This window comes from Micrasema longulum, unplaced genomic scaffold, assembly GCF_059751315.1.
Source record: "Micrasema longulum isolate JH-2025_06_02 unplaced genomic scaffold, ASM5975131v1 h1tg000274l, whole genome shotgun sequence".
Lineage (NCBI taxonomy): Eukaryota > Metazoa > Arthropoda > Insecta > Trichoptera > Brachycentridae > Micrasema > Micrasema longulum.
The window spans coordinates 797,921-818,514 of record NW_028277478.1 but is presented as its reverse complement, the minus strand read 5'-3'; the positions used below and the strand labels follow the sequence as shown (position 1 = coordinate 818,514).

The 20,594-nt window shown below is 30.4% G+C and overlaps 1 protein-coding gene across 4 annotated transcripts in view; it reads right to left on the bottom strand.

The window, feature by feature from the left end:
• Positions 1-20,594, bottom strand: part of Osi2 (DUF1676 domain-containing protein Osi2) — a 71,332-nt gene that overhangs the window by 39,000 nt on the left and 11,738 nt on the right. For 2 of the 4 annotated variants that reach the window (XR_015821977.1, XM_088224251.1), the window contains exons 1-2: positions 14,946-15,344; positions 4,829-5,010 (exon numbers count right to left, since the gene is read on the bottom strand). Coding sequence is in view for 2 of the 4 variants with exons in the window: in XM_088224251.1 (XP_088080377.1) it covers positions 4,829-4,978 (150 nt within the window). In the remaining 2 variants the exon portion in view is untranslated. Of the gene's footprint in view, positions 1-4,828; positions 5,011-14,945; positions 15,345-20,594 lie in introns of those variants that run through there. The other 2 variants (XR_015821978.1, XM_088224252.1) reach the window with 1 other exon arrangement.

Sequence of the window (20,594 nt, the reverse complement as noted above, 5' to 3'; positions counted from 1 at the left end):
CACAAATAAAGAAAAAAATTGCCCTTACCAACAAAAATTGTATTCCAAACGCTCTCGTGCCCGTATTATCTCGTGTATTTACGTACAAAATACACGAAAAAAACTGTTTTCTTGTGCCACGAGAATGGTTTAGAATAGCACCCTTGTTAACACGAGCTCGTGTTAAATTATCGCAAACTTAAAATTAGACTGCTGGATGGTATGGTTTAACGATTTGTATCATTAAGGAATTAACGCTTATTGTTGGAGAATATTTGGTGAGGATTATAAATGATTCGTTAAAAAGGGGTGTGTTTCCTAAAAAAATAAAAAGCTCTGTAATAACACCGATACTGAAGTCGACAATGCAAAGCAAGTTGAAAATTTCAGACTTCTAAAAAGAAGATACTTAAAAATACATCATTTGGTAACATGTGTTTTGTGTTCTTTGTCAAAGCTACAAATTCTCGTAGAAAAGATAAAGATGTTATTTTTAAATACAATATAAATTATTTAAAGCTGTTATTTAATGATACAATAACTCATAATTAAATATAAGTTACTAATTAAAAATACTGGGTACACCTCTATTTATTTATTTAAATAATTAACGCTTTCATCCTCTTATGGGCATATTTGGACTGTTATATAAATCTTAAATGTGATTATTTATTATTGGATGATTTTAAATGACAGTTCTTTATATATCTCATTTGTGTAATTATCTAACTTCATGTATGACATTATCAAGAGCAAAATATTTTTTGTATTAAAAAAAAATACTTATTTAAAAAAAGAAAATCATGATGTAAAAGATTTCATTATTAATTTTACTGTATAATACATAATCAATATTTCTAAACAATAAAAATACGGTTCATGCCGTTTAACATCATTAATGTGTAAATTCATATATAAATAAAATCCTTCAAAATAAAACTAAGATTTTTTTATGGTGAGATCTTAATATTATATTTGTTCATTTGTTATTTAATTTTCAAGCATGATAATATATTTACCGTTGAATTAAAAAAATTAAACTGAGAACCTTTAAGATGGGTTTTTCATATTTTTATATTTCAATTAGTGTTTGTGATTATCTTGAATAAAGAAATGTGATGTATAAAGAACTGTGATTTAAATCTTAATACAAAGCCGCATCCTGTTTTATGAAAAAATATGATTTTGATAAAAATATAAACATGAATTAAGTTTACCCAAAAAAAAGTTTTTAGTCAAATATTATTTAAAATTTAAATAAAAATATTTTGTTTCTATCCAAATAATTTTTAATTTATAACCGACCAATTTCGAAGCTACGCAAGTTTTCTTTATAAGGTATTATTTTTGATTGAATAACTATGAATACCTACAGGGCTAGTGCATTAAATATATTCAATAGTAAATACTCATTTTTTGCGATTGGACGAAGAATGCCGTTTTGGATGTGATATAGAACCCAAACCCTTGTCAAGGGTTTTTGACTTATTGGTTACACTTTGGATTGAATCCTGATAAAGGAAGTAACGTGTAGATAATTCCGATTCGTAGTGTAGTGATTAACAAGTGTGTCTTTCATGCCCAAGATCCTAAGTTGAATTTCTGGCAGAGAATATGGCAAAGTTTCAAAGGTTCTACACTGCAATATTTAATTTTTCTCGATTGGCACCTGAGGCGTAAAACTAATCACTTTACCTTCATGTAACATATGATTGAACTTACCGATGCAGTGCCCTATGCACCACTGCATACAGAAAAGGAGACGATGATGTTCTTTCTTAACTGATAAAATTGAGTATTAAATCCAGTAATTTTTTAGGAAGATGATGACGTGGTAAAACATATTGATTTTTAACTGTCTTGGTGTTATGGACAAATACGTCAAGCCAAAAAATCTAAATAATGAGTTAGTGTCAGAATCGTGATCTAAAAGTGATGTTGACATGTTACAACACAGGTGAAGAACATTTAAGAGAAGGTAATTTAGTCGCTTATGCATCTACAGGGCTTATGACCTGTCATTGGCTGGTTTGAGTAGCCCTTACACACTGTAACATTCTCCATTTTGCCTATATTTGTTCTATTTTCAATTCTTTCGTCTGTTGATGTTTGTGAAGTTGAAAATCTGAAACCTTTATTTATGCGAGTGAGATTTATCTTATTGAACGATTTCACCTACATACTATGCAACGCCTGAAAACTTTATTTTTACGATTTCTGCACTTCTTCATGGACCAGGTGAATTAATCAACAATATTTTTAGTTTGTCCAATTTTTTTTAGACTAGGACTGGATTCAACTTCCCGGGGAGCTGTTAATATTAACATATTACAAAAGAGATAAAGAACATATTAGAGAAGGTAATATGGATGTCTAGGCATCTACGGGGGCTTATGACCTCAGATGACGATCAAGGATATGTACTTCATAAAAATGTTAGATTGTTTTTAGAATTATTTTGACACGAAACCTAATCTTATAATATCTTCCATTATATATGTGCTTATTTTACGCCAATCTTTTTACGCCGGTGTCTCTCGGAACTAAACCCTGGCGTAAAACAACGTTTACCTGTATATATGTGGCTAAGTTGATAACAATACTGCAAAAATGTGTTAACCCCGCAGTAGATGTTTTTTTTTTAAATCAGAATTGCCGACAAGTTTTGTTTATTACAAACGACAACTAATTTTTTGTAATTTGAGGATTCATATTAACAGTAAATCCTATGATATTTTAAACGTCTGGTTTAGAACGTGAAGCATTTATTTTTATTTTTTTATTCAAAATGTTTATTCACAATAAAACTTATTCTATTGATAATTGTATATTTAAAAAAATATAAATAAAGATTAATTTAACACTATATATTTGTTTTCAAAAAAAATTTTCACTTTGTGGTATGACATTTTACACTTATTTGTGTATAAATTTGTATAAACCACATAATTTTTTTAATTACACTTCGACCGGTTTTGAGGTTACTACCTCATCCGTAATGATTTATTTTATCTTCTTTCGTCTCTTTCATACAATATTTTATTATATAAATAGCAACGCGTGTAATTATAAGTTAGTTGAATTCCTGACGATGAGGTTGTAACCTCGAAACCGGTCGAAGTGTAATTAAAAAAATTAAGTGGTTTATACAAATTTATAAACAAATAAGTGTAATTTAACACTTTTTAAAAAATATGTTTGGATTACTGTTATTACGAAGGTTTTAAGGTGGTTTGCCACAATGTGTTTTCTCACTTTTTGTTAAATTTTAAAATATTAAATTAAAAATAATAAATACATTTTTGCACCGTGTTTCATTTATATCTTAAGGGCTTTTTATACTCTTAGCTTGATTCGAATTCATGAAATTTTTTTCTCCATTACGAATTGAATAATTTTTCATTATATCTTTCTCCCAGAAGTTTTTAAGCAATCAGATAATTGTTTTGAAAAATTATAATTTATAAAAAATAATCGGTCTTCATTGTTTAAGTGGGTTTGCTTTATTTATTGTGGGAGTAAAAAATAAATATTTATTTACGAGCTTGCGTTTTTGATTTTATTTAATGTTTGAATTTAAATTAGAACGTGGTCCAGTAAGATTACAAATGATTTTTGTTGATCCACATCAAAAAATCTTCTAATTTTTCCCAAAGTTGATTTTTTCGCATTATTTTTTATTACCATGTTTTGATGATAAATGTATGAAAAAAAAAACTACTATTTTTTTTTGTCCGTATCTGTATCTGAGCGGATTAAAAATACAGTTCTACGTGTGAAATAAGACCAGAATCCTGGACGAGTGTTTTTGACTCATTGACTAATCTCTGGTAAAAATACTGAGAAAAAAAATCAAGTAGAGATAAATCTACCACTTAGTGTATTGATGGCGCGTTTCCTTACAATGCTTGCGGTTCTGATTCTTGGGAAGGTTGACATAAAATAATAAGCAAATATGTGGTTCTACAATGCAACATTCCATATTCCTATACTGGTACCTGAATCGATCACCTAACCTTACACTCAATAAAATTGATTGAAGCATCATAATTACTTAAGAGTTTTTTTAAATTATTTTTTTACATTTCACTCAATTCAAGATACGTGAGTGTTCCTCTACGAAAGATAGAAAAAAATATGGTTTAGCATTCATAACTCAAAACAGCCAAACTTAGGTTTATGAAATTGGACTTTTGGAGGTGCTATGCGTAATTAAATAATAAAAAACTAACAAAGAAACTACAGACTTTATTCCTCTGTAACTCTTAAAAGATTGTGGCATAAAATATTTTTGCGCGCGGTGATGTAACATCGTGTTTCTTCGATCAAAAACGGAATCTTCTTAATAGTTTAGACGCTTAAAAAACACATGAAGATAATCTTTTTGATGATTTTTTTCTATAATTTATAAAAATTTACAAGTAATTTAGCCCTGTTATGGAAAAATAAATTAAAAATCATCAATACGCATCTTATTTTACATACGTGCGTCCGCCATCACTGTCAACAACCGACTAAATTTGTTTTATACAAACACAAATCACAGAACAGCGTCTTTGTTTTCCTTGTTATGAGTTCTATTTTCGTGCTCTCTCTTATACAGATTTATTGCGGCATTGGCGTCACATTTATTTTTTGATAAATGTTATTTCTATTAAAATCCAGTATATGAAAACAAATTTTCCCTTTGAAATCCGGTGTGAAAATGTCCATTTGAAGACAAAATTACAACTTGATCATTATAAAAAATAAGAAAGATATATCAAGTCATGTATCGTATGTAGACTAATGTGTGCCACACAAGAAATTATAATAATATTAAAAGTGGAATTTTCATAGATTTTCTTACCCCATTTCTTCCCTCCGTTTCTGGAGCGCTCGGACTAGATTGAACGGATGATGGTTGATCGGGTAACCTTATACCGCCTTCTCCATGACTCTGCATGGTGAATACAGAGGCTGCCATGGCTATCAATAACCATTTAGCTGAAGAAAGCATAGTGCACCGGTTTAAAAAGACAGCGGCTTAATCTGAAAAAAAAAATTAAAACACCCATTAATGGAGAAATTCAGACGAAATAAACAACAGCGACATTAGAATAAACACATAAGATATATTCTTACGAAAAATGTTTGCAATTGGCCGATACAAATCCATAGGGACAAAGTTGGCAATCTTTTTAAAGTTCGATTTAAAATGTACTAATTTGCTTTCATTTAATACTTTTATTTTCTTATTATACCTATATATCTTGATAAGTTGATATTTTTTAATGTTCTTTTTGTATTTTTTGATTAAGTTTTCTGTTATTTGGCATATTATTGATTACTTAAATATCTTACCATAGAACGACTAAGTAGAAACCGTATCTGAGTTATTACTTCAAGAGCATGAATTATGTCATACCCAAAACCCGTACGACTTTTGCTCAAAGACATCTCTCATTTATCGCACCGAGAGTGTGCAATATTTTGGAAGAACGTATTTAGCTCTCAAGGACAAAAAATAATTTCAAGAAAAGTTGAGCACTTGATTTTCCATAGTGGGAGGGATTTGAGTGAAAAACTCCTTTATGATTTTCCAAATTCTTGAGTTTACGGTTTATCATATTGATGTGCCTTTATATATGTTTTTTTAAATACTTTTCATAGTTATTTTTTTATATTTCTAATCCTTAATTTGTGGTTTACTCATGAGTCTGTGTCATGTAATTGCTCGTCCCATCTCAACACAGGACTTTTAGTCCCATGGAGTTGGGACTGATTGTTTCAAAAAATGTACAATAACCTTATGTATATAAATAAATAAATTATGCTTTTTTACTATTTTTTATAGATTTAAATGAAACTATTTTTTGTTTATCTGATAATGTATGTACTTAATTAATGAAAACTATTATTAATGAAAGAATTATTTCGTTTATCTGATTATGTATGTATTACTGATTATGTATTAACTTAATGTGTGTGTGTGTGTAGAACATTTGAACTAGACAATTTCTAAAAAAATTAAGTTTGTAAGTGAAAATTCTTGATTGAAGTTCATTGTAATGTATTATATAAATAAAAGACAAGTGATACTTTAATCCACAAATTTGGAATATCCTTACCTCTATTTCGTATAAATACACTGAACTCCTTAATAAAGATACCAGTTTTGAAGATGTCGTGAAAGCGATGAGACCGGTCACTGGATATTCAAATTTGTGGATTGAAGTATCACTCGTCTTTTATTCATAAAATAAATTAGACAATTTATGCTCAGTTTTTCAGGCTGAACTACTCGCAATACAAGAAGCTTTTAAATGGTTATTTAAAAAACTACCACATAAAATGCAGTCTTTGCTGTGGGAAATTATAAAACCAACATCAAATTCTTTTCCCCTCTGCCGAGAAACCTCAGAACAATTAACTAAATCTCATTAAATGGTACTGTTGATGTGTTCCAACAGCAAAGACAAGCATTTAAGAAGCAAGCGTTGTTGTCACTCCAGACTCGCAATGATGCATTTGCCATGTCCGCCTAGATTATGCCATAATTATACATTTGTAAATTTAAATAGACTTTAAGATTGTTGAGATTAAGTGTTGTTATTTAAAATAAAGTCAATAATGCCAATATGTTAGGCTTTTCATAAGCCTGTTGATTGTTCTGAAAAAAAAATGCCTAGACTTCCATATTGCTTTTATAAAAACATTTTTCCCCTGTGTTGTAACGAATTTAAACGTCAAAGGTTCACGTTAACGCATACTAATCATTATAGCAATGTGAAGTGTTGTGATAGATTTCCAGTTTCTGGGTGGACATTTTTTCAACGTTTATTTTGGACAGCTTCAAGGTTCAACTTTTAAATGTCAGCACAAAACATCGACGAAAACTCGTGATATCACGGGCGGAGTAATAGTTAAATGACAAATCTTTAAAAATCATAGCCATAAAAAAACGGTACTTTATTTATTTTTCCTAATTTTGCCGGGTTTGATTGTTTTTTGACAAAAAACACGCCGATCTTCTTAATTAACAAATAACTCAGAAAAACATAAATAAATCACAAAACGAAGGCTATTCAATAAGTTTATCAAAATGTATTCTAAAAAGATTTTGGAAGTAAATAATGTACCTATTTGGCAGTAATTTCTTGCCTCCATTAAATTAATTGCTCAGTGAGAAAGACCGAGGCGATATCGAGGCGTAAGTATTTGAAGGCTGTATTTATCATGGAATTAAGATCGAAAGCCTAAGGTCTTTCCAAAGGACATTATTATTTATTATGCGAAAGAAACCACAACATATTTATGTCTATTTTAGTTTAGCAAGATATAAGGAAAAGTAGCGACCAAGATAGTTTCGGTTTCTGTTTCAATTTCGGCCAGTAAAATGAGTTTCGGCCGAAACTTCGGCTCAGCCAAATCCTGTGGTCGGGATGTGTAAAAGCCTAGACATTCATATTCCCCTTTAAAAATGTTTTCCCTCGGTTACAACAAAATAAAAACTTTTAACATGTTTAAATAAAATTCAGGTTCGGCCAAAAACTATAACACGATCTGAAATTCAGTTTCGGTTTTAGCTAAAAATTTTGTTTTGATCGGACACTAAAGAGAAGGGAAAAATCGACAATTTGTCATTGACCTAATTATTTTAGAACCCGGTTGTGATTTGTCGTCCAATGGTCGCGTAGCGGATTCACTTATTTTGAATGTTTATTATTTATAACTTACCAGCAGAAAACTGCCAGCTATCGCAGACTGTTACATGTCCCTTTAGCTTCATTTAATTGACCCTACGGGTCTAAGTGATCGGCCCTTTGGACCTTGGTTCATTTGGTTTTCGGGCACCTAAAATGGTGGCGTTTTTGTGACTTACAATTTCTTTTTTGTCGTCCGGTGCAAAAGAAATGTAAAAAAAGAAGAATGTGTCACTCAAAATAATGTTACTAAAACAACACAAAATAAAAAAATACTATTTTTTTAGTTTATGACGACGTTGCATGGTTATTCTGTTGAAATGACAATGAATTTTAGACACATAATTTTCCTGAAAAAGTGTGATGCTTTTTCGGAATAAAAAGTAGCATTTGAAACTTGTAAGCCCTTCGTCTATCCCTTTGCATTGTCATAACCTTTCATTGGCCCGTTTAAGTAGCCATTTTACACAAGGGAGAAAATCCAACATGTTTACAAACATTCAGACATACTAAAAACATTGACTATTAAACGATGAGAAAAAACGAAAAAATATAAAAATATATATTTTTATAGGTTAAATAATGCCAAAATAAACATATTACAACAGAGATGAAGAACATTTTAGAGGAAGTATTATAGAAGTCTAGGCATCTACAGGGCTTATGACCTGTCATTGGCTGGTTTAAGTCGCCACTTTGTACACTGTCCAACTTTCACCATTCTGCCCATAGTTAAACATCTTTATTACTTCAATTCTTTCATCTGTTGATGTTTGTGAAGTTATAGAGCTGAAACCTTTATTTGTGCGGGTGAGATTCATATAATAGAATTATTTTACCTACATACTAGGCAACGCCTGAAAATCTTATTTTTTCAATTTCAACTTCTTCATGGACCAGGTGAGTTTATCAACAATATTTTGAGTTTGTCCAAATCTTTAAAGACAACAACTAGATTGAGCTCCCCGGAGAGTTGTTTATATAAACATATTACAACAGAGATGAAGAACATTTTAGAGAAGGCAATATAGAAGTCTTTCCTATCTCTGTTGTAATATTTTCATATAAACAGCTCCGCAGGGAGTTCAATCCAGTCCATGTCTACAAAGATTTGGACAAACTAAAAATATTGTCGTTAAATAATGCCAGTTTAATTTCACCCACATTTATAAAGGTTTCAGCTCTTTTACTTTGCAAGAGTCAACCGTGGGAAAAGTTGAGAAAATGTGGATGTTTTAGTATAAACATAATGGTTAGTGGTACATGGCGTGTAGAGTGGCCATTTAAACTAGTCAATATCTGATCATCCACCCCTTTAATGCCATATGAGGGGGTGAAATGCAAAACCACTACTGTGCATGATCGCTTTTTATGGGAAGATCAACAAAACCACTAGCCAAATGACTATTTCTTTTTAGTTTAATGTTCATGATACATAGTCCTTTTGCTGCTAGTTTAATAGGTCTTCTTTAAAACAGCAATCATGCACAGTGGCGGTTTTGCATTTAACCCCCTTATATTATACTACAATTTCCCTAAAAATTATTTCCCTCTTTTTCGCAATTGATTAAGAATTAATTCGTAATCAGATAAGCCAAAATTTCAAATCTGGGCATGTCAAAATCTAACAAAATCACAAAACATATGATATTACAAGGCTTAATGCATCAAATGATTAGAAAAAAATGAGAACGAATGAGCTGATGAGTTCCATTCTCTCAAAGTAGCAGTACTAAAACATGCAGTTATTTAAAAATTCACTTTCATGTTTCAGACACATTAGACTTGACTCGTTAGAAGCGTGACCATTAACGCCCATACATTATTTTCTTTGAATACCTTCCACAGCCACAGATAAATAAATAAATTTCTCTTTCAACGATAATCTAAAATTGCTGAAAATTTTATTATCTTTCGATTAGTCGGATCTAACATTTCCTACCAAAGATTATTCACAATCAAATATTTTTTCTTTTGCAATAATCTATTTTGTTAAATTTATTATAATGTTTCCTTACTACAGGGGTGTTTCATACCGGGTAAGTAAAAAAGCCTTGTTAGTCTAGTAGTGTAATGGTCAGCGCGTTTTCCAACCATGCAAGATGTCTCGGGTTCGATTCCCGACATGGTTGCTGCAATTGGTACCAATGCAGTACCCTATGCACTATTAGGTGCGGAAAGGGAATGAAAAAGTAAAAAAGTAATTCAGGGTGTTCTTATAACGGATACTTTAATTTTAATATACAAATATGTATATTAATGTTATTCTGAAACTTATTTTACTATACCGATGTAAACACTAATGCAGCAAAAAATTCATGCATACATAAAATTAGTAGTAAAGCCAATGCGAGTGATTTATTCAATTTGAATAATAATAAATTTAAAAGGGAAATCAGCGATAGCATGCAGGCATTGTCACCGTGTGTAAGTAGTGATAGGTAAATACAATATTATTTTTTCATATTATTTTAAACCTACAAAGGTAAATATGTGCAAACATTTTATTTACGGTTTTTCAAATTCTGTTCTTGTATAATATGAATTTATGACACATTAAGTACATATTTAATTATGAGTTTTAAATCATTTTTAGTCTAGTTTTAAGTAAATATTAATATATTATAACCGTTTTACTGTATAAATGACTAAAGATTTCAATAAACAAATTTTAAAAAATCAAGAAAATGTTATTTCGAACAATACATGTAAAAAGAGATTCCAGTTATTTGGCTAGAATAATTAATCAAAGTAATATTTTTGGATGTTTTCCCGTTTCATTATTAGGCAAAGTGATACTTGAAACACATGGTAGCCGATCATCTATTTCTTTAACCTGATTTTAAATGTATCTGACTTAAACAGATTTAAACTGTAAATTATGTATGAGAATGTGTACGTGCCGATATGCACGACTGTTGATAATATTAAGTTTGTGTGTCACTATTTGTAAATCATCATCATCATCTTTTCCTTTTCCACAACCAATGGTGCATAGGACACCGCGTTTGTAAACCAAATGCAGCCTACTTCGGTCATTTATTTTATTTCATTGGAAAGCCAACAGACATTTATAAATTTATAAGATACAAATATACCATAAATACATATCATAAAATCCAATTAGAAGCTTCCACAAAATATTGTTATTGTAAATGTTGTCACATAAAAATTATTCATAACATAGAAATGTTAATGTAATTTAATACATATTATTTAAAATATATCTACTTTGAATATTGGTCACACAGTTGCACATGATAATATTTAATACAAATATAGTTGACCATACAGTGTACATTTATAATGTGCCTACATACAGAACTGCACATAACCTGCATAATATAGGCTGCGGATTCAAGGCGCAACATCATAACTTGAATTATTTTTAGAAATTTCATTTTTAAAGGAAGTTAAAGATGTGTTATTAATATCAATACAATTTAATTTTTGATTACACATATTGCAGGTTCTATTTTACATGACGTTTAGGTGTTCAGTCCCACGGTTCAAACGCCTGTCCAGGAACAATAAGTAAAACAGTTTAACTCTCCCTTTACGATCTAATAAATTTTATATCTCTGCAAACATTTTAAATACTGTTTTAAGATTTTCGGTATTCCTTTGTTATACATTAAAAAACAAATTGAAATATTTTATTGTTAAATAAATATACGGCACAGAAAACGCATTTTATCAGAAAGCCGAGATAAATCAATTATACAATCCAAAGTTTACCAATGTGTCATATTGTCGCAGTAATGTAAAAATATACAGAATAAACATCGGTTTCAAAAATTATTTACGTCTTACTCTCGATGCTATAGATATACTCGCGAGAGAGAGACAATTTTACGCGTGACGTAGGCCAGTCTGTACCACTTCCACGAAACGCTCAGTTGATTTTGGAGATCCTCTAAAGGTGGATCGTTTGCTCGCGCTGTGAGCGTTAGAATTTTTTTTCCACGATTTTAGCTACAAAGTTGATTAAAGCAATTGCCATTTTTCAAATGTTAAATATGTGTTGTTATTATACAGGATTACGCGCGGATTTTTTAACACAGTAAGGGAAGGATTAATTTAAAGGAGTTTGAAGGAAGGACGTTTAATATCGATTCTTGGCAGAGTGAACGTGTTGCTGATTTTAAATATATTTTAAATTGAAATGCTTCATGGTTCTTGTAGCGTGGGACTAACCGCCTTACTTTCATTAAACAAATGATAAAATATTCTGCATTTGGTTTACAAATTGAGTACATTTTGCACCACCGGGTGAAGAAAGAAGAAAGGTGACGATAATGAAGTATAGTTTAAAACATGTTATTAACATAAAAAAAAGGATAAAATAATCTAAGGCATAAACATGCCCTTGCTGTGTAATTATCTAAATTTTATTAAATTTATTTATATCTCTGCAACTACATTGAATATTATCTAAAAATAAAAAAAGTAGACTTAAATAAATATATCACGTATCTAGATATATGAGATAGTTTTGAATGAAATATTTGTCACTCAGAATCTCCGAAAAAAAAAAATATCGAGTTTGCTGAGACAAATGAACAAAACATTCATTTGAGAGAAAAAAACGTAATCTAACTTGATCACTTAGTAAAATACACTTGTTATTTCAATAAGATGAAGAAACAGTGACTATTAGGTGGTTAGGTATCATTTCCTTACCCCACGTTACTACACAATGACTAGAGAGACTTTTTTCACACATGATATAAAAGGTTAAAATAATATTTAACAAATGCAAGGTAGTCAAAAATACTATGCAAAGGATTTAAACACTAAAATTACTATAAAATAAAATTATGTTTTTAACCACTTATATTTTTGCTTTTTTTACCGACCGGTTTCAAAACTACACAAGCTTCTTTATCAAGGTATACTTAACTGATGAATTTTATCATATTTTATTTTTGCTATAATTACTAAATAATATTTTATTTTATCAACATAATCGGCAAATCAGCCTTTTTAAAAACATTTATAATACCTAATATATTTGGCTTAATATATTTTTTTTTAAGTTTTAAATTTCCTTTTACCCAAAATTTATAAAAAAAATAAAACCTAAAAATTATACAACATTTTCAGTAGAAAGTTTAAACAATTCAAGAATAAATGTAAAAAACAAATTAAATCTTAAAATATTTTAAACTAATATAACAAGAAAATCAAAAATACTGTTGCATACAGCTGGGCAAAGTGAACAAAAAATTGTATCTATTATGAAATGCATAAATAAATAAATATAATTACCATTCACCATCTCTGAAAAAGTTCAAAAGGTTTGTTCTATAGGAACAATACCCTACACTAAATATATTAGATACGTGGGAATAACTATTGCCGAGTTCATGAAGTCTGTTTAGTACGACATTACAAGTATACACTGTCCGTGAATTGTTGCTACAAAATGGTGGCACCTGTCTAGTCATTCTAATTAAAGCTTATGAAGCTAATGAGTCAGGTAGTGGTTTTATATTTAATTCATTACTCGCTTTTACTGGCGGCCTCACTCGCGTGTTATTTGGAAGAAATATTTAATTAAGGTAATTAGTTTTGTTGTTTATCAATATAAGTTTTTGTTTATCGATATAAATTTTTCTGATGGAATAAAATGTTTTATTGGGATTGAAAGCAACTTTTTTTCTTACTACTCGTATAACTATGAAAGGAATACCATTATATAATACGTGAGTGACGTATTTTCGTTATTCTATTCACAAATCAATAATTCTACCATAAAACTAAAACAAAAAGCAAACCAAACTAATCACAGATCATTATCCCCTTTCCGCATTTTATAGTACATAAGGCACTGCATTGGTACACCAGTCGGCGTGTATCTTGATCATTTTTGTTACATGAAGGCAAGATGATCAGCCCTACGCTTAGGATACCAGTGATAATCAATATATACATTTATAAAAACAGGGTGTTCTTTAAACCCTGTCACATTCAAAACCACGGTGATCAGTATGGGCAAGAGTACATATTAGCATATTTGAAAAAAATATTTAGAACAAAGAAAATTTTTAAAAATAAAATATTAAACAAAACAAATGGTTGCTTACTTCTGCAGGGGAGAAGCGACGAGAGCGCGGCAACGCATTTTTGGCGTATCAGACTCCCCCTTCCCTCTTCTTGTTTGTTTCACTCTTGCAGAAGGCAGAAACCATTTGCTTTTTCTGATATTATATTTTTTTTAATTTATTCGTTCTAAAAATTTATTTTCATGTGTCAATATGTCTTCTTGCTCATACTGATCATCGTGGTTTCGGATGTGGCAGGGTTTGATGAACACGCTGTATATTACAAACAAGAATCTAAATATGCATTTGACCAGTTTTAATGATTTTTAAGTACCGTAAATTTTTTTTAGTGCTGTAAGTGTTTTCTGCTAATTGAGAAATGCTGTTTTTGCGATCGGCCAATTTTAAGAAGGTGATTTTTATGTTTTTTTTAATAAAAGCCGCCTGGCGGTTTTAAGCAACATAGAATCAACCTTATTGCATCTGATAACACCAATATCTTTTTTTTATTTATTGAGAACTAGCTACTTTCTGCATAACTACGTTAAAATATTTTAGAGTAAAAATACCCTTTCAAATAAATATTTCATATCAAACATGTCGTGAATCGAACCCGAGACCTCTTGCATGGTAGGCAAAGTCACTCACCATTACGCCGCGAGGCCAACAATAAAGCAATTCAATTGTAGAAATTAAAAAAAAAATCAAATGAATTATATCTCACATCCCACCTTACCGCCTATTTGCAAATAATGTTGCCAATTGTCGATTTTTTTTTCAAAGTATTTAAAAAAAAATTCGGAACGAAAAATTAGTATCCTTTTTTACTTCTCACCTCTCCGGCTATCCCTATGCAAAAGTTCTTCGTTTACAATTACATCAGGGGCTAATTTATGAATAAGTTTTAAGGATTCTAGTTTAAGGAGTTTAGTTACATTTAATTGTTTAGTTTATTAAAAAAGTTCTTAAGTTGCTGTTAGATAGGGCAGGTCATAAATTAACTTTGATATTTAATTGTCTGTCTTTGTAGTTTGTTAATGTCATTTTGATTTCCTGTTCCGGATAGTAGTTGCATATAATATGTTTTAGTTATTACATAGGCTTTGTACATTAGATTTTTTTTTCGTTTTTGGAACAAGGTTTTTGATTTTAAACTTTTTAAATTTGTTATTTAAGTAAAACACGACAATGACTTATTTCGAAAGAAAAAAGAATGCGTTAATGGAACACTTACCACATTAATTTGTTTTCTATCACTTTCTTATTGATAAAGCATATTTTTGACACTTTGCTTTTCAAACTGACGTACCACAACATAACTATCTCGTTTCTTCGCTATCTTCTTCGTTTCGTGATCTTCTTCTACTCTCAATTGAACCTCCAGGTGACACGGTTGACAAATATTATTGAAATGCCGTTGATTTCAACTTTGTAAAGACGTTGCCGATTTTTTTACGACAGAACTCGACGAATGTTTAAAGTTTATGAATCAATTCCGTTATCTTTCTCTGGCATTCAAACATACCTCCGGCGAAACAAGTTATTTGCACCCGTAAAATAAAGACGCCTCACAAAAAGATTAAAGACACCGGTGTGATGCGTTTCAATGGCCAATACAACAAATGTGACACTTATTTTGTGTTCTTCTACTTTCTCTCGTTTGCTTAGTTGAGGTTAAGCCATAGAAATGCAAAAGGTTCCCAAACTGTGCGAACCAAGAAATATAAAGATTTACATGCATTAGAACTAATTTGAAAAACTTTGAAAGATTGACTTTGACTTTGTGAGGAATAAAATAATAAGATAACAGACGCAACAAACTATCATCAAGCGGAGGCAATACGGTTGGCTTGGCAATAAACTGCGGATGCCTCTTGAGAGTCTTAAACACGCAAGGCATCAGGTTCTTGAAGTCCTGATTCTCGGCAGTTTATGTCAGAACTTTAGGACGCGAACCTGATTTAGGAGGACGCATATGAGCTGGCAGCCGATCAAAATGCATGAAAGCTTTTTGTTATCACCGTATGCTCCACTTAAGAGGAGGATATAAAACGACGATGAGAACTAAATAATAAATATAAATCAACTAATTTTTATCATTGCAGAAAATTACATTAAAAAGGTTTAAAGTTTCCGTTATTTATTTTATATCATATTATAAAACTGACAAAAAGATTTAAAGATTTTTTATCTAAGAACGTAGATGTTAACCTACCATTCGTGAGGTCCTGGGTTCGATATCTCGTTGAGTGAAGGAGAATTATAATTTTAAAGTTGTTAAATATTTTATTGTTGAGTTTTTCTACTGACATTTCTTGGTAAAACTGCATTTTAATTATAATAATAAAAATACTTTATAGTTTCATTCCACTTTTATTTAAAGTTATTTTATAAACCAGTCTGATGATGTCGGTCACGACGAAACCCGGTCACTGGTAAAAAAATTTATAAAGTAATTATAAATGAAAGTGAAATAAAACTATAAAGTATTTTTATTATTATAATATGTTTTTGTTCCTGAATTGGCGCCTGAAGCGTAAGACTGATCATGTTACCTTCATAAAACATATGAATTTAATACACTACATTTGGTTTACCAATGCAAAGCCTTATGCACCATTAGGTGCGAAAAAGAAAGGCCGTTATAATTAAGCTTTTGAAATATAAGGCTGATTATATCTTGCAATTATGTTATAAATTATTTATGTATATAGCGATAAGTTTACACATTTAGTGCCTTTTGCTCAGTTTTATTTTTTAATATAAATGCCTCGCAGAACCTTATACAAGAATCGTAATAAGTAGAAATAAACATTTTAAATACGTATAAAGAAAACGTAAAAAAACAAAAAGAAATATAAAAAGGCATGTTAATTTTTGCCACAGAGAGAAAACATTCTTGAGAAAGAAATGTAGAAGTCTAGGCACTTACAGGGCTTATGACTTGTCATTAGCTGGTTAAATCGGCTACTTTACATACTTTGTAATATTGCTACTAGAAATCCAGCCAGTCTGCAAACATCTGGACATACTCAAAATATTGTATAAACGTATGTTTTTCATATTTCTATTCAGCAGATTCACGGGAAAAAACATACTTTTCGATTTTTAAATGTTAACATGAATATGTGCAAAACAAAAAATTTAAAAAAAGAATAAATAAAGCGAGTGCTGAAGTTTGGTTCTAATATTTATTATTAAATTGGAAAAAAAATGATTATATGAATACTTTTTTTGTTAATTCTCAAACAAGAGAATATTTTTATAATTTAATCAGTGCATGTATGTCCTAATTGGTGCATGTGCTTATAAAAATGCATGTCGTGTTGGTTTTATATTTTCATGCATCAACTATGGTGAAGTTGTATAGTGGGTTTTGCATGTTGGTTTGCATGTTGGTTTAATTGGTGTCCTGACGAAGAGACGGGTATGTTTCGAAACCGGTAGACATAGAAAAGCGGTAAGTGGTTTTATACAAATATTTAGTAAAATGTTTGACCACAAAGTTAATGCTTTAAATATTAAAAAAATATTGTAATTTTAATTGACACTGCACAACAGTTCAACAATCTCTGGAACAACGTACAGAAAAGTGGGTAACAATGCGTCTCACCTTTCCTCGACTTACTAAGTATGCGGCGTTCGGAGAGTTAAAAAGTTTAAACGTTAAGCCTTCTGGTCTTATCTCGACCTTGCAATTAATGCGTCTTTTTACGCAAAGTCATAAATTACCATGCCAGATTTTGCGTTAGTGTAAAATCACGGAATTGAGATACGAACTATCATCGGCGGTGTAACTGTTGAAAATATTAGTTGGCAAAAAAGTACGAAAAATAAAATTAACAGAATACAATTTTTTTTTATAATTTTCAAACGGTTGATTGAACGATATAAAAAAATACGCATTTAAATAATACAGATCGCTACTGAGTAATAATAATGGCACAAGTCTAAAATTGACGTTTTTATTTATTTATTATATACACCCGTTGGACTTTTACACGAAAGGGACAAAATTAAAATTCAAGCATTTCATGGTATGATAATTAAATAATAATGTATCTTTTAAACAAATTATACTTTAATTAATATTTAAACATTTTTTTTTTTTTGGTATTAAATAAGTTTAGAGTATTAAATAAATGAAATACATATTAACAGTAAAAATAGTAAATAGAAAAATCCCACAAAGACATGACGTGTTCGTGGGTATACAAGAAATGTTTATGAATTTTTGCTCTTATTAAATAGACGGTTATAAAATTTGTGTAATATAAGAAAAAGAAGAGAAAATATTCTGTAAAAGATTTTTTTGTTAAGGTTTTTTTTTTATGGTAATGATGTCAAACATTTTACAATTTTATTTATTTAAATAATTTATTGATAATTCTTAAAGGAATTCCATTGTAATGATGTAATAACTTATATTTATAAATAAGTTACTAATTTAAAATGGTTCGCTAGTCTGAAAATACCATTTAGAGGGTGAAAGCACTAATTGGTCAAACAAATAAGTGGACGTGTACCAAGTATTTTAAATTAGTAACTTAATTGTAAATATAAGTTATTACATCATTTTCCTAACTGTTATTAAATATTTGTATATAACCACTTACCGACTATTCTATGTCAACCGTCCGTTAGGAAAACGATTAAACCAGCATGCAAAACCCACTATACACCTTCACCACATTTGTTCTATCAGAAGTCATGTTGGTTTTATATTTTTGTGCAACAACTATGGTGAAGGTGTATAGTGAGTTTAACATGTTGGTTTAATTGGAGTCCTGATGAAGATACGGCCACATCTCGAAACCGGTAGAGAGTAACGAATTACGTACAAATATTTAATAATTTAATTCTGACTATTAGACTTCCAGCCAAACTATTATATAACTTTTCTCAATTTTTCTTGGTATATAAATTGTAATGTCTCTAGTGAGAGGAATCAAGAGCTTGTCTACAAATACTACAAATATATTAAAAATACTGTTACAAAAGTAAATATATAATGTTATATTTTTTTTTGTTTCCAGGAAGATCAATAGTACTGTTATGTGTGTGAAACAGAACCTTTTAATCTAGGACGAGTGTTTTCGACCCAACGGCTCTCAGGGAAAAACCCAGAAAAAAAATACGCCTCGCAGATAAGTGGTTTATGCATTCTTTTAGCATGCTTGAGGTTTTAGATTCAATTCCTGAGAGGGTTGACATGAATAAGTTCTTCATAAGGTGGTTTTCACTGAAATACTTCGTTGTAACTAGACTGATATTTAAAGCGTAAGGCTGAATATTTTACCTCCATAAAATATATGAGTGCCATTCCATGTACAGTAAAATATTGCAGTACGAAAAGGATAGTTCTCTTGGTGAACGGAGACGATATGATCTGATAATTTTGACCTGATTTTTTTTTTAAAGCGTTGACGTATTATTTTAAAATATTAAAGATTTTAAATTACACATATTCCTTAACTCTTGTGTGTCACAGCCACACAAGAGTTAATATTCCTTAACTCTTGTGTGGCTGTGATGTCAAAGGATTCGACATAGTACACCAAATTTAATATATCTCTCTTATTGTTTTTAATAATGAATTAAAAAATTTCGAACTCATCAAATGGATATTTTCATACTCGATTTGGAAAGTAAAATTTGTATAATTATGCTAAATGTTAATACAAAAAATATTTATCCTTGCTACGCAAAAAATGAATGTCCGCTAATTCAACAACACATCGATACAGATACCTTATACAAGAAAGACAGAGACGCTGTACTGCGGCGGGTGTCGTCTAAAACATATTCAGTCTTCAGTTGGTCGATGACAGTGATGGGAGACGCACGCGCGTAACATGAGCGGCGTATTTGTGATTTTTAATTGGTTGCTATAACAGGGCTAAATGATATGTTTATTCGCACACATTATGGAAAATAAATTATTAAACAGTATGTCTACATGTTTTTTTTTCAAGGTCTGAACTTTAGAATATTCCGTATTTTACTAGTGGTAACACGGTATAACACCACCGCGCGCAAATGAATTATTTACCACAGTCTTTTAAGAGTTAATTTTATTATTAATATTTAAGAATTTTGTAATGACTTTGTTAGAATTTTCCTTTTAAAATGTTTTTTTCTTCATAGTTCTTAAACATTTGCCCCAAATCTCTATAAACCATAAGCTCAAGCAAGCATTGCCTCATTAAAACGACCATTCTAACTGAAGTGCTTTCTAGAGTTTCCACGGCGATGGAGCTTGGAGTGGACCCAGTCGACAATAATAAGGCGTTGTCAACCAAGGTTGGATGTTAAACAAAAGGCCTGCCCCGTGGGTTATTGTATTTTTTTTTTTTAATTTTCTCCGTAGGGAGTTGTTCATATTTAAATTTATTTCAACAGAGAGGGAAAACGATAGCAGAGTTGAGGAAATGTGGATGTTTAAACATGGGCAGAATGGTGAATGTTACAAAGTGTGTAAAGTGACAATTTAAACCAGCCAATGACAGGTCATAAGCCCTGTAAATGCTTAGACTTCCATATTCCCTTCTCAAAAACGTTTTTTCTCTCTGTTGAAATAAATTTAAGTATAATTGAATACTGTTTTTGCAAGATTAAGAGATGGTTTTGAATAACGCTTTTATTTAATTAGTTAAGTTTTTGTGTATAGTTTATTTTGCCATAAATAATTAGTCTTTCTGCAATACTTGAGTTTGTCCAAATATTTGTAGACAAAAGACTAGATTTAACCCTCTCGGGAGTCATTTAGATTACCAAATTACAACAGGGACGGAGAATACCTTAGAAAAGGGAATATGGAATTCTAGGCATTCACAGGGCTTATGACCTGTCAATGGCTGGTTTAAGTGGCCACTTTACACAC